The sequence below is a fragment of the Epinephelus lanceolatus genome, chromosome 18 (assembly GCF_041903045.1).
Source record: "Epinephelus lanceolatus isolate andai-2023 chromosome 18, ASM4190304v1, whole genome shotgun sequence".
Lineage (NCBI taxonomy): Eukaryota > Metazoa > Chordata > Actinopteri > Perciformes > Serranidae > Epinephelus > Epinephelus lanceolatus.
In genome coordinates, this window is record NC_135751.1 from 12,648,379 (window position 1) to 12,662,486 (window position 14,108).

Here is a 14,108-nt window from a genome sequence, read left to right on the forward strand (position 1 = left end):
CTGTTGGGAGCCTACCTGCTAATGTGTGCTCACCTTATCTCTGGTCTAGACATTCAGCATGTTTCAACAATGAGCCAAATTGTCTCTTCCAATCCAGAACAAATGGACCCAGGGATTTATTGAATTGGTAAAAACACAGATTAAAGCAGTTTCATATTACAAATGAGTGTCCCTCAGACACTGTAAGGGGCGGGTCAGGGACGGCCGCTGGCCCAGCACCTGTTAATGTGTTTCTCTGATAACTTAAGATCCAGGGGCCATATTCACAAACATTCTGAGAATACTCTAAGAGAGCTCCTATTAAGTTCTCAGAGCAACTCTGAGCAAGGAAGGGATAGAAACGTTTACCTTAGTATGGAGATCTGGTTTCGGACCCTACAATACCAGAGTAGCGACACACATTGGTCAAGCAAAAAGTTGGTCACGTGCCCTCTAGTGGCAGGATAGCACGTTGCATGTCTGACCAAGAACTGACTGAACTTCAGTATTTCTGCATTGCTGCCGACCAGGAATTCTTGTGCGTTTCCAAAGTCAAGCAAACCTACAAGCATAATCTACCATAATCTACCGTAATATGAGCATCATTGACCCGTTTACAGGTAAAAAAACCAAACAGTTGTCTACCATAATGTTACTCTCTAGATTTTGAAATAAACAAATTATAAGCATGACTTAATATGACCAAGACATCTAAAAGTAAAAACAAGGCAGTTTTCATCAACTTACAAGCAAGTCCGTGTCAGACATACTGTAAGTGAATGGGTTTTCTGGTCGGAAAGGTAATGCCCTCATGCCCCACTAGAGGGCGCGTGAGGCTTAACTTCAACATACCACAAGAGTCAGTGGAAGTGTCCTCACTCTGGTATTGTAGGGTCCTACTCTGGTTGACCCTGTTGCTAGGTGTAATGCATTCTTTTAACAGATGTGATTGGTTGTCAGAGACACACCCTTTTGTGAGCCTGCAAGGTGTGGACACCCAGTGGAAATGAATAAACTGCTGACTGTGACAGTGTTGTCATTGTTAGTGTGATCACTCTGCTGATGGAAGGTTGAGACAATCTCAAGTCACTGCTGCTGTGCAGTTGCATTTTTCCAGTTTTCCAAATATCTTAGTGTTTTGATTGTTTTATTTCTGGCATTATAGCGTTAGGTGGGAAATATGTGCATATCCCTAATGAGATCAACTACACACATTATTCCTGCACAATTTAATCTGTAGCATTTCATTTACTTACTGTCATTCAGTGTTAACAGAATATTCTTCTGACCTCTTTATGTTTCCAACATATTCTCTGTTTCAGAAACTCTTGCAACTCTGGCAATTTAAACTGGTAAAAACACAGAATAAAGCAGTTTTACGTACAAAAAAAATAAAAAATCAGTTTTTCTAATGCTCTCGTCATGGAGGGGCTTCTAATTATGGTGAATTATGCGAAAACGTAAATAGCCCTATCTAGAGCCAGTGTTTGCTTTGTCCGTTCTGGGCAACCGTAGAAACATGACAGACTCTGTAGACAAGGACCCAGTCCCTATGTAGATATAATCGGCTCACTCTAAGGTCACAAATACACAACAATTCTTATTTTCAGGTGATTATACACTAAAGAAAACATATTTATTACATCATATTCCATATTTATTACATCATATTCCATTTCTGCCAACATATCTCCCTAAATCATACACGGTGAACCTTTAAGGAAATTGTTTAACTCCTGCTCTGTTGACCATTTGTTCATTATAGGCTGTTTTACTACATAATGTGCAAGAAATAATAAGAAATGAAGTAAATAACAAAAGAACAAAGGCATATAAAAGATCAAAGCTAAAAAAATTAGAAGTGTGTAGGCATTGGTGCAGTGTGTAGATAGGCTGTGCAGTGTCTCAGTATATAAAAATGTAAAATGTACACAGTTCACAGGTTTTTCTGTCGCTATTTTATAGTTTGATATCACTCCTTTGCAGCAGTGATCATAATGTACTGACGTTGGTGATATTGACTTTACATGAGTGTATTTAGCATTATGAGCGTTTGCTGCCCTCCAGTGAGACATTACACCAAGGCCCAATGTAAAGCTGCACATGATAGTATTGTAGCACTGCCATTAAGTCCTTTCAAATGAAAACTATGAAAAAAACAACAAACTGACATAATAATCATAAAAATCATGACATTATTATTTTAATTTCGTCTCTCTGTTGTCTAGTGATCACATTTGGAAACTATAACTCTGCAATCTAAAACAAATATTGATACATTAGGGTCCAGGCAGCTCTGCAGCCAGTACCTCTTGTATTTGCCAGTATTCTCCTTCTCCTCCTGAGGAAATCTAACTTTCTAAGCAGGAATTAGGGGCCAACGGTTCTGATGGTGGCACTTCAGTGACTGTTTCAAGTTAAAAACTTTGAAAATTCATAACAAATCACCTGTATGGCCTACACTGCTACTTTCACTAAACTGTAGCCCCAGCTGTAAAGACACTTTTGTAAAATCCAACCTACCACAAATTATGAAGTCCATAACTTTTTATCCAGAGGTACACATACATTATCATCATGCGTGTGACCTTTCAGCATGCCACAAAACTCACCAAAGTATTTTAAAATACAGCATCATGTTTGGGGAAAAAATGTTATGGACAGAAGTCAGTTTATTCAGTTTATTTTGAATCTTCTTATATTGTTTTGCATCCATAAATGCAACTGGTCTGAAAGGAAACCCAATATCAACCACATCAATCACTAAAACTGTAATTTGAAACACTAAAAGGACGGACAAATCAGAGAGCTATCAGGACTATGGTATTTACAATGCCTTTAAAAACTCTCATTAAGTTTTAAGTTGGCTACATGTAGCCATTTTGTTTTTTGTTCTTCTTCTTATTAACTGTATGCATTTGTTATTCTTGTTATTAACTGTATTTATTTTTGTATATTTTTTATGATAATTGAATAAAGGAAGTTAAGAAAAACAAACAAAACAAAGACAAAACCTGGTGATTCTGGATGGATGAACTTTTTACAGAGATAGAGCATCGCTGGTATTTCTGAAGTTATGCATTAACGACAGTTGTTGTCGTTTTACGGCAGGAGCCAGTTTCCGCTTTACGCCAACTCGCCACTTCCTTTCACACCGGCGCTCGGTCGGGGACTTACACAGTTGAAGACCGGTTGGATTAAAAATCCCGATAAGGTGTTACATAACTCACGGTAAGATTACAGAAAAATATGAACAGATGTATGAAAAGTCGCCATTTTCACTTGTGTCTGAAGATTAACAGTAGGGTGTCCTGTGTACGTGTATGTGTCCTGCTCCCAAGTTAGCTTACCCTTGCTAGCGCGGCCACCTGGCGACATGAGTAGCGTTAGCCACCGTTAGCTAGCTGAGTTAGAGCTGGGGAAAGTAACGACAAACACAACAGTTGAGCTCTCCTGCTCTGATTAATATACGAAATATAAACCAGTGTTGTGCCCCAGCGAGGTTCTTTAGGTGTTAGCTTATTCAGTTAGCATGTGACGGTACAAGTGAAGATACATGCTAATGTTAGCTTGTAGTGCCAGATGTCAGCTGGTGCCGCTGATCGATAATAGATGCAGTTAGTTTAGTTACGTTCACCGGACACTAGTAATAGAAAGCAACTAAGTACATTTACTCAAGTACTGTACTTAAGCAGAAATTTGAGGCACTGGCACTTTGAGTTTTTGAGTGTCGTGCAACTAAGTCTTTACCTCACTACATTTGTCTGACATTTATTCATATGTTTACTTACGTAAAGGATCTGAGTACTCCTTCAACCACGGAATATAACACTACATTTTGTCGTAGTCGACCGACTGCCAGGCTTATTGATGAACAGACGTAGTCAATGTATTCTCATAAATGGCATCCTATACGCATGTATTGTGTGGTTAGTCCAGTGTGATCGTGAAAGAGAGGTGCTAGGAGCATTACAAAAGCTCACAAACATGAAAAACAAAAGCTTTGTATTTGCTTTGTTCGTATTAGAGCTACTCTCCTTTACTGTTATGGACCAGTAAGGTCAATTTGGCATCGAGCAAATTCACAAAGTTACTCTTACTACCATTTAATTTAATGTTGTATGTTTAGGGGTCAATGATGACTAGCCCACTGCGCAAGCTGATCAGTGCCTATTTATTGTAGTGCATTGCTGGAGAAATCAGTGCTGCTCATTGCCTGAGACCCTGTACATGTTTAGACTCTTAACACTGCAAACTTTTTTTTTCAATCCAGACATAATGTTAGGAGACTGTTAGTCACAGAAATGTCTTTTTCATCCTGACTTCAGGTCATGGCGAAGTTCAATGCCCCTGTGATCCAGGACAATCCATCTGGATGGGGTCCATGTGCAGTCCCCGAGAAGTTTAAAGACATGCCCTACCAGCCTTTCAGCAAAGGAGACCGTCTGGGAAAGGTTTGTTTTCTCATTAAATACTTTGCTTTGCTAATTTGCTTTTTCGACTGAAAGAACCAAGATGTTGTCAGTTTTTCTCACACTGTTTGTTCTCTGTCAGGTTGCTGACTGGACTGGAGCAACTTACCAAGATAAGAGATACACAAGTGAGTGAGACAGCTGCCCACCCAGATTTACCTCCACCCAAAAAAAGTTGTTTATTAGTTTTGAATTAAAATGTCTGTGTGGTAATTCAGTTGAAAATCAGATTGATTTAAAGGTCTGGACACATGAACTCTCACATTGGAAGACTGGACATACACTATTTAAATGTAGCTGGCTGTCAAGTAGATCAATGGCCACAGGCATTTTCTGTATTTAAAGATATCATTGTAATAAATGAAAATGTCTCAGACTGAGGCACTAGATATTAAAATAACAGGCAATGCAAAACTCATTTATTTACATTGGATTCAAAGTATTTAACTGCAATTTGAAACATATATGCTTTCTATTATGTTTAATGGAAAATGTAAAACCTTTAAAACATTATTGGTAATTATCACATGTTTCAAGTTGATTTCTTACGCAATTCTGTGTTGTTGTTTTTTGTGTTCAGATAAGTATTCCTCTCAGTTCGGAGGCGGTAGTCAGTATGCTTACTTTCATGAGGAGGATGAGACGAGCTTCCAGCTGGTGGACACCGCCAAGACGCAGAAGACAGCCTACCAGAGGAACCGCATGAGGTTTGCTCAGGTACAACAGACCACAAAGAACCACAAACACAGCGAACACCGAATTTCACCCTCTTGATTTAAAATGTAACGCCCCCTAACATAATGTTTGTTTTTTTGCAACAGAGGAATCTGCGCAGGGACAAGGACCGCAGGAACCTGACTCAGTTCAACATGCAGACGCTCCCGAAGAGCGCCAAGCAAAAGGAGAGGTGAGAAATCTCCTGTTTTTATCTGATATTCTGTCAAGTGTGTCTTAATTTGGTTCCCAGTATGAGATCCCTTCTCCATATTGTGCGTTGACAGCTAGTCGTGTTGTAAAGACAGTTTAACCACAATTTTTTTTTTGTTCAGGGATCGTATGCGTCTGCAGAAGAAGTTCCAGAAGCAGTTTGGAGTCCGTCAGAAGTGGGACCAGAAATCCCAGGTTCTGTTCAGTTATTCTATTTTATTACTAGATCAGAGCTGCAACAATAAGCTGATTATCTCAACCAAAATATCTGCATTTATTTTGATAATCAATTCCTTGTTTTTGCCATTTGTCAAGTAAAAATAAAGATTAGTTGGTTGCAGCTGGTTAAAAGAATCACTGCTTTTTGGGGCTTTTAGCTTCACAAATAAGACTTAGACTGTGGAAAATTATAATCTGCATTTTTCAGTATTATAGACATTTTACAGAGCAAACAACTAATTGATTTAGAAAGTGACAGGTAGATTCATCGATAATGTTTTGTAATTTGAGAAGTTGTTTCTGATCCCAGGATTTTAAAATATGAATGAAAAGTTACTAAAACAGTGTATTTTGTGACCAAAGAATTTATCTTTGTATTCTTGAAGTAGGATTATTCTTATGTTGAGGGTTTTTGGTGACATTCCTCTCACCCAACATTCTCTCTCCCTTCATGCCCATGTACTTTAAGGCGCAGTTGAAGCCCAGAGACTCCTCTGTAGAGGTAAGGAGCGACTGGGAGGTGAAGGAGGAGATGGACTTCCCCAGACTGATGAAGATGAGATACATGGAGGTGGCTGACCCTCTTGACATGTGAGTTAAACTGACCTGCTCTTTGTCATCAGTCATTAAGTCAATGAACACAGGAGATGATGAACTCTTGTTTCCTGCAGTGAGTGCTGCGGTGCTTTGGAGTACTACGATAAGGCCTTTGACCGGATCACCACCCGCAATGAGAAGCAGCTGAAAAGCATCAAGAGGATCTTCCACACCGTCACTACCACTGACGATCCTGTCATCCGCAAGGTGCACAGTTCTTTACATAATGAGCTGCACAGGAAGCACAACATAGATCTGAAGTTTGTTGCTGTTTTGATGCTTTCTTTTTCAACTAAATGTATTTACTTGTTCTCTTTCCAGCTGGCTAAGACTCAGGGTAATGTGTTTGCCACTGACGCCATCTTGGCCACCTTGATGTGCTGCACACGCTCAGTCAACTCCTGGGACATCATCGTGCAGAGAGTGGGCAACAAGCTGTTCTTTGACAAGAGAGACAACTCTGACTTTGGTGAGGCTCTGAGAGGTTTCCCACAGACTTGAATTCAATTTGTGGGCAGGATGATCTTTGATCATGAAGCAGAAAGCGTCAGACAGAGTGACGGGACAGCTGATTCATATGAATGTGTCCAGTGTGGGCTGAATGTGCACCGGCAGGTCTGCGTTATAAACATCTGGCCGTTGAAATATCTGTGTTATAGCGGTGATTTGACAAACAACGATCATCTGTTCATGTCTCTCACATCCAGGAGCCATCTCACTCCCTCTTCCTCTCCTTACAGTTCTTGTACTCATACGGCTGGTTACATCCAGTAACTACTATTATTAATGGTGGAATGTTAACAGTGAAAACACCTGCGCTGCATTCTTAGTCGCATACGTATTTTAATTTTATTAGGTACTGCAGTATGCACAACATACTATTTCCTAATAACATTGTGCCCTGAATTTTGACCCTCAAATATCTGTTACCTTGGAGATAAAACAAAATGCTATTCCCCAAGTTTGCTAAAGATGGAGGTTAACCTGGAGAGCTTTGCTGTTGTTACTTAATGTATGTAGCTTCAACTCCTAAGTTATAACAGCAGACATTATAGATTCTAACGTATATACATGACAGTAAAATTACCTATGTATTTCTACGTCACTGCTATTTTCATAATTATGTCCTTTTGTTGTTGGTTATCTTTATGATTATTTTGTTCACTTTATTAATATTCCTATTATTACTATTCAACTGGTCATCAGTCACTTGAATGCATTGTCATCCGTCATTGCGGCTTCTGCCAGCTGTCAACAAGCTGCCTAGCTGTCATCTGTTTGCAGCTCAGTCGATGTGACATATCTTCAGCTGTGCAGAAATTTCCTTCATATATAAAGGAGTTCAAATTAGCACAACCTTAAAAATCTACAGCAGTAAAATGCAACATACACATTAATGCAGTAGTGATATTATTCCAAAAATATCAGATATAATAGAAAAAAACAGATGGGGAGCATTTACTGCACAGTGAATACTTGTACTTTTCATACTTTAAGTGCATTTTGCTGATAATGTACTTTTACTTCAAGGTCTTGAATGGAGGACTTTAACTTGTAGTGGAGCATTTATACAGTGTAGTATTAATACTTTAACTAAAAGATCTGAATACTTTTTCCACCACAGCATTTACCACCTTTCTGTAATGCTGTAACATCTGTAACTGCTCCTCCCAGATTTGCTCACTGTGAGTGAGACTGCCAACGAGCCGCCGCAGGATGAGGGCAACTCCTTCAACTCTCCTCGTAACCTTGCGATGGAGGCCACATACATCAACCACAACTTCAGCCAGCAGTGTTTACGCATGGTAAGAACAATTTAACAATTGAATCCCTTTACCTGTAGCCAGGCTAGCTCTTTCCTTCTGTTCCCAGACTTTGTGCTAAGCTAAGCTAATCATCTGCTGACTGTGACCTTATGTTATTCAGATATGAAAGTGGTGTCAATTTTCTCATCTAATTCCATCAGAAAGCAAATAAGCATATTCCCCAAAGTGTCTACCTTTAACTGGTGCCTCTAGTAATTCATGGTTTGTCTGTAAGTTTTCTCTGAAGGATCTTGAACGTAACGGGAGTCCTAAAACTTCCTAAATGTGTATATTTAATGATTATGTGTCATGTTTTTCCTTTCTTTTCTTCAGGGTGGAGAGCGGTACAAGTTTCCCAGCTCCAACCCATTTGTGGAGGAGGATACAGACAAGAGTGAGGTGGCATCTGTAGCCTACAGGTAGGCACTGAACCCTGCTGCTTAGTTTGCAGTCACATAGATTAAACATCTGTTAGCCTGTGTGTGTGTGTGTGTGTGTGAAATGTTCGATTTATGAGCACAAGATACTAAAAGTCTGCTGGCTGTCGTTCTCTATCATACATCAGTGTCATTTGATGTTTTAATAACGACTTCCTCTCAGGCTGATGGCTCGTGTTTGTTTTTTAGGTACCGTCACTGGAAGCTCGGGGAAGACATTGATCTGATTGTCCGCTGTGAGCACGATGGAGTGATGACTGGTGCCAACGGAGAAGTGTCCTTCATTAATATCAAGACCCTCAACGAGTGGGACTCCAGGGTAAGAGGCAGCATGAGGGGAAGCAGAGGGAGGGCCATTCTACAAAATTTGGTTGTAATACAGGGCCAGAATTGCAGACAGGATACATTTTATCATTTCGAAATGGCTAATGTATTTTCATAGGGTCTGCTAAAGTAACAGCTAATGATGACCAAGGCCTGTAAAACACGTTTTATTTGATCAAGTGTTGTTTTTTTCCTTGTAGTCAAATATTGCTTAGTTATATCTTGACAGAACTTAACATAGAACTCACTGAGACCACATTAGTGTTTATTTTTCAAGATAAATATCCATTAGTCCATATTCTGTTTGTCCTCACAAGAGGAGTCGTGACCTCAGCAAACAGATTCAAAGTGAACGTGACATAACAGCAGGGAGACAGTGAAATGACTTTGTGAGCAAAAAGCCAGTAGAGGCCAGTAATTGCCAGGATGTTCAGAATGCCCTTGTGTTATCACCGTGGGAAGATTGAAACTGCATTTAAGTTCCTTTGAGACTGTAGCAGTCCCAAAAAGATCCTAAGGACATAAAAACCAAACCATAAAAAAGTTTTTAAAGTTCATTAAAACTGCCTTTTGCTTTTTGTAATTTTCAAAACTAAAAATTATTTGTTGCTCTGTTTCATCACCAGCATTGTAACGGCGTGGACTGGCGTCAGAAGCTGGACTCTCAGAGAGGAGCCGTCCTGGCCACCGAGCTGAAGAACAACAGCTACAAACTGGCCCGCTGGACCTGCTGCGCCATGCTGGCTGGGTCAGAGTACCTTAAACTGGGGTGAGGAGCCCACACACAAACACACTCACTCGCACACAAGTGATCCTGTCATACTCGGACAGATCATAATCTTAGCATGTAGCATGAGCAAGATCTGTAGTAGCTTCTACTTTACAGTCACTAAGAATGTACCAGCAGGTGAGACTGAGACACTAAGGACATTCAGCATAATGATGTTATGTTCCTAAAGATACAGTCTGTTGATGTTCTCTGGTCATTTAGCAACACTTTTAGAAGCATTTCCATCTTTCTACTGCATAAACAGCTCAGTTTATGAAGAGACCAGTGAAATACTTATTCAAGTTAACAAAGAACAAACATATATTGCTTGTCGTAAGGAAGGATTCAGTTGCTTGCACAGAGACAATAAGCACAAATTCTAACAGAGCAGTAGTTTGTCAAAGCTTGGACTGACTGTGTCGTTGCATCACCGTGTGCCCTTCAGGTACGTGTCGAGGTACCACGTAAAGGACTCTGCTCGTCACGTCATCCTGGGAACCCAGCAGTTCAAACCCAACGAGTTCGCCAGCCAGATCAACCTGAGCATGGAGAACGCCTGGGGAATCCTCCGCTGCGTCATCGACATCTGCCGCAAGCTGGACGAGGGCAAGTACCTCATCCTCAAGGACCCCAACAAGGTGAGCCGTCAGTTTCTGTTCAAGCTTTGTGCTACAAGGATTCAGAAAAAACTGTTCAGCTGACGGATCGATATTTTTTGTGTTTGTGTCAACAGCAAGTGATTCGGGTGTACAGCCTGCCCGATGGGACCTTCAGCTCTGATGAAGAGGAGGAGGAAGAGGAAGATGAAGAGGATGAGGAGGAAGAAGGTGATCCAGTTATTGCTAGTTTTTATTCCTACATGTAAAGTACTTTAATGTAATGTACAGTTTGAGCATTGGCAGCAGGCTGATGGTTTAATTCTGTAGGGATCAATGTTTCAGTAACACTGAACACCATGTTGTTTTCAGAGTTTTCCCATCCATCCATAGGTTGCATTAAACTTTTATTCACTTGAGGGCAGGGCAATATATCAAATTAATAATTCAAGTCTGGAAAATAAATCCACGACTCTGTTCTAAGAAGCAGTTTTTTTTAGTTATCAGGATAACTTGGCTGAATAAATTCCTGAACCACATCCGATCTGGAATACAGCAACTATCGAGTAACTCACAAAACCTGTTTCTTAGAAAAGTCTTCACATTAATCCTGTTTTGTTTACTAATAAAACATGTTTTCTTTTCTCTCACTCTAGATGAAGACAACTGAAGTGTGGAGTCAGTTACAGTGACCAAAGGAAGCCTTCATCATACATAAACACAAGTTAACTCATTTTGACATTCAATAAAGACAGCAAATTGGCCAACTGTTCACGTGTTCATTTTTTTTCTCCAAACATGGGTTATAAAGCCTTATTGTGTTGCATATCAACAGTTATAGTTAGCTCCTGCAGATATTGTAAGCATAAGACACACAGTGTCAATGAATTTTGGGGATCTCAGGTTTAAACAGGAGGTTTGTGTGGCTGCTCTGCTTATTCCCAGATGAACTTCAGAGACATATCACCGAGTCTCTCCTGAAGAACTTGATCAACTCTTTGACTCTGAGCGGCAGTAAAGGTGTTCTTCCAGTCACCAATTTTACCTGTAATGAATGAAAAGAAAAACAAACTGGACTTGATATCTGTTTAAATGTTTCTGCACATGAGCTGCAGTTATGTTACGTTACCTTTGCGCATGAAGTCTTTCTGCACCTTATCTTGTACAAACTCATAGTTGGCTTTAGAGTTTTTCTTCATGTTGTTAAACGTAGCTTTTTCTACAACTTCCTCAATGGCTGCTTCACTCAGGTTTTTCCCCAAGAAAGTGCAGATCTTAGTTACTGCTGCCTTCAGGTCCTAAAAGAGAAACAGAGGCCCAACAGACAACAAGTTAAAACACTGACAAAGAATGCATTCTTTTTAAAAGGGTTATTTTTTCAAATTAACATGGCTCTTTTTAATTAATAGTATTAAATGAATTTGAAATGCATCCCCTCCCCACACCATCTTTTAGTCCAAGCTAAATGAAAATGCTGAACAACCACATTGAAACCACATCTTACCAAAATCATGTCCTCATAGGTCAGGAAGAGAATGTTGTACTGGTCTCTCATTGAGTGCCACACCCTGATGTGGTCAAACCAGGACGATGCTCCAACTGTGTGATGGATGGATAGACAGATAATTTATCTCAGAGGGGAAATGTGCATGTCACAGCAGCAGTATACAAATGAACCCCACAGTACAAAGAGTAGTGCAAACACAACTTTATAAAATGTAAAAAAAAAAATCACAGCACAGTGTGCCATAAAGATGCTATAGTGTAAAACCTTATGATACAGTATGCTATAAAGATGGTTGCTGGATTGCTCAATGATAGAAAAGGGGTCCCTGAAGAAAAAAAGGTTGGGAACTGGTAAAGCAGGTCATACAAATGTATTTAAAAAAACTTTCAATAGTCAGGTCTTCACGATCAGATGATTACCAGGTACTTTACCGTTGCCTGCCAGATACTGCTCAAGGAAGTCCTCAAAGCTCTTAGGAGTCTCCAGGAAAGAAGAGTTTAAACTGAAGTGATAATAGGAGACAATGTTGTCCTTTGGATTCCGCATCACATAGATAATCTGACATAAAAACAAACATCAGTCATCCCAGAGTTGAAACCAATATGTCCTCTCATTGATGCTAAACTCCACTCACACCACACTTTGAATCTTAGCTCAGGCACATACTAAATATAGAAGCCCATTCCTGCTGGAAAAAACAATCACTGATTCACAAACTTTGAATGTGTATCACAAATGTTTTATTAGGAAATCACATGTTTAGTTATTGTCATTTAACCAATAATCTTATAATTTTAGTAAGCCAAGATTTCCACTGTGTTTCTCTGTTTGTTTAGGAAAGTTTTAACATATTTCACCACCTTGTCTTTGTATCTCATAATTACAGCTGTAAATACAACTTCATTAGTTGCGTTGTCAATTGACAGAAAATGAATCAGCAACTAACTGTGTTAGTAAAGCAATTTTTGAAAGAAATGCCAAACATGGTGATTGTTTCATCTCGTTAACCTGTTCAAAACCCAATTATGCTCCAAAGAGAAAAATATTGTAATGGTGGCTTTCTACTTTAAATACACAAAATAATTAATTATTAAATGATACTTAATTAATTAAATAAAAATAATAAATAATTGAATATATAATTAACCAGTTTTTGTTTTGATTAAGATACTTAATCATGTGTTGTTGTGTTTTTTTTCATCCATTCCAAAGGACAAAGACTTGTAACACAGAAACCACCTATTAAGAAAAATTGTAATAAATGGTCAGGAAATTACTTTTATTTAAAAGAATAATTATCATTATTATCATTTCATGAATGGTTAACATGTGTCAGTGAATTAAGTGATGCTTTAAAACACATTGCATATAATTTTGCATTGTTTTCCTCATTACCACTCAAAATATATTTAATTTCTGAAGTATCTCCCACTAACAGCATGTTGAAAAGCTCCTGAGATTAATATTCTGTGGACATAATCAAAAGGATGCTGAATGTATTATTAGCAAATCAAATCAGAAAAGTATTTCCCTTTTTCATTGTCTGGTGACACTCTGGTCCATTGTCTATTCCCATGGACAGATATATTTGGAAAAGTCCTGAGTAAGAGCTAGAAATCTTTCATATGATATTTTGATGTGTAAGTAATATAACATCTCATGTTTACTTCCTCCTTGCCTCACGGTAGGCTGCAGCTGGGACAAATGTTGTAGGCCACGCTTGTTAAAATGGGGACGTGGCTCTACTGCAGTCCACTTCAGATAAGGTGGAACACTGTGACTAGTTTATAGACATCCCATCATATAAGTCCTTGCATTTGGGTGGACTCAGATGACAGCAATCATAGATCTAGACATCCTAGAAAAGTTATGTCCCTTGGAATGAACAGGGATCTAAATGGATTAAATATCTTTAGGTTTGGGACTGTTAGTTGAACAGTAATCTAGCAGTTTTGAGCTGGCTCTGCAGCAGTTTCATCAATGCCACCCATGCCACCACCACAGGCACAAAATGTACGTTGGATCAAGAGAGCTGACAGGATCGCATCTCACTGGAGTTGTGTAGACTTCATGTGACAAATAAATGATTGATTGAGTTAAACATGCAGTACAAAATAATATTCAGAATATATATGAAATGAATAGTAATCAGTAGATATTAATATGTATAAAAATGTACAGTATTAATGTGTTAATATAGAGATTTTACTGTTTTGGACTTTCATAAAACACTGACCTTTGCCTTCTTGTCCTTCAGTCCTGGAGGCATGAGAGATGGGGTGAGGTGAGAGGAAAAGAGCCGTGGAGAGGGTCGCAGAGCGTAATCTTCTCGACCCCCCTGAAACTCCAGCCATGGCATTTGCTCCATGTTGTTTGGATATTTATTTAGACCCCCGTCTAACTCACAGATGGAGATGATGATCTGTTGAGTCCATATAGTACCTGTGGGGTGGGGGGGCATATGTTGAGTTATGAG

The 14,108-nt window shown here is 39.2% G+C and overlaps 2 protein-coding genes across 3 annotated transcripts; one reads left to right on the top strand and one right to left on the bottom strand.

The window, feature by feature from the left end:
- The first annotated feature begins 3,091 nt into the window (after positions 1–3,091).
- eif3d (eukaryotic translation initiation factor 3, subunit D) lies at positions 3,092–10,892 on the top strand. Of its 2 annotated transcripts, none has more exons than XM_033645382.2 (16): positions 3,092–3,210; positions 4,308–4,433; positions 4,534–4,579; positions 5,032–5,168; positions 5,273–5,358; positions 5,501–5,573; positions 6,067–6,188; positions 6,269–6,401; positions 6,516–6,663; positions 7,869–7,999; positions 8,333–8,418; positions 8,626–8,755; positions 9,387–9,529; positions 9,975–10,167; positions 10,263–10,356; positions 10,782–10,892. In XM_033645382.2, the coding sequence occupies exons 2-16, from the start codon at positions 4,311–4,313 to the stop codon at positions 10,793–10,795; spliced, it is 1,659 nt and encodes a 552-aa protein (XP_033501273.1). In that variant the 5' UTR covers positions 3,092–3,210; positions 4,308–4,310; the 3' UTR covers positions 10,796–10,892. The 2 variants fall into 2 exon arrangements, with proteins under 2 accessions (XP_033501273.1, XP_033501274.1); XM_033645383.2 differs by having other exon boundaries at positions 6,073–6,188.
- Positions 10,893–10,921: 29 nt separating this feature from the next.
- Positions 10,922–14,108, bottom strand: LOC117268740 (amine sulfotransferase-like). Its single transcript, XM_033645386.2, has 5 exons — positions 13,869–14,108; positions 12,064–12,190; positions 11,630–11,724; positions 11,255–11,423; positions 10,922–11,170 (listed from the first exon to the last, which is right to left on the bottom strand). Exons 1-5 carry the CDS (start codon positions 14,091–14,093, stop codon positions 11,061–11,063), a joined length of 726 nt encoding a protein of 241 aa, XP_033501277.2. The 5' UTR covers positions 14,094–14,108; the 3' UTR covers positions 10,922–11,060.

Coding starts and splice junctions, on each gene's coding strand:
- eif3d (XM_033645382.2), top strand. CDS start 4,311: ATGGCGAAGTTCAATGCCCCTGTGATCCAGGACAATCCATCTGGATGG. Junction 4,580..5,031: donor CCAAGATAAGAGATACACAA/GTGAGTGAGACA, acceptor TTTTGTGTTCAG/ATAAGTATTCCTCTCAGTTC. Junction 8,756..9,386: donor TCAACGAGTGGGACTCCAGG/GTAAGAGGCAGC, acceptor TTTCATCACCAG/CATTGTAACGGCGTGGACTG.
- LOC117268740 (XM_033645386.2), bottom strand. CDS start 14,093: ATGCCCCCCCACCCCACAGGTACTATATGGACTCAACAGATCATCATC. Junction 12,191..13,868: donor TGAAGGACAAGAAGGCAAAG/GTCAGTGTTTTA, acceptor TTTTTATGTCAG/ATTATCTATGTGATGCGGAA. Junction 11,171..11,254: donor GAAAGACTTCATGCGCAAAG/GTAACGTAACAT, acceptor CATTCATTACAG/GTAAAATTGGTGACTGGAAG.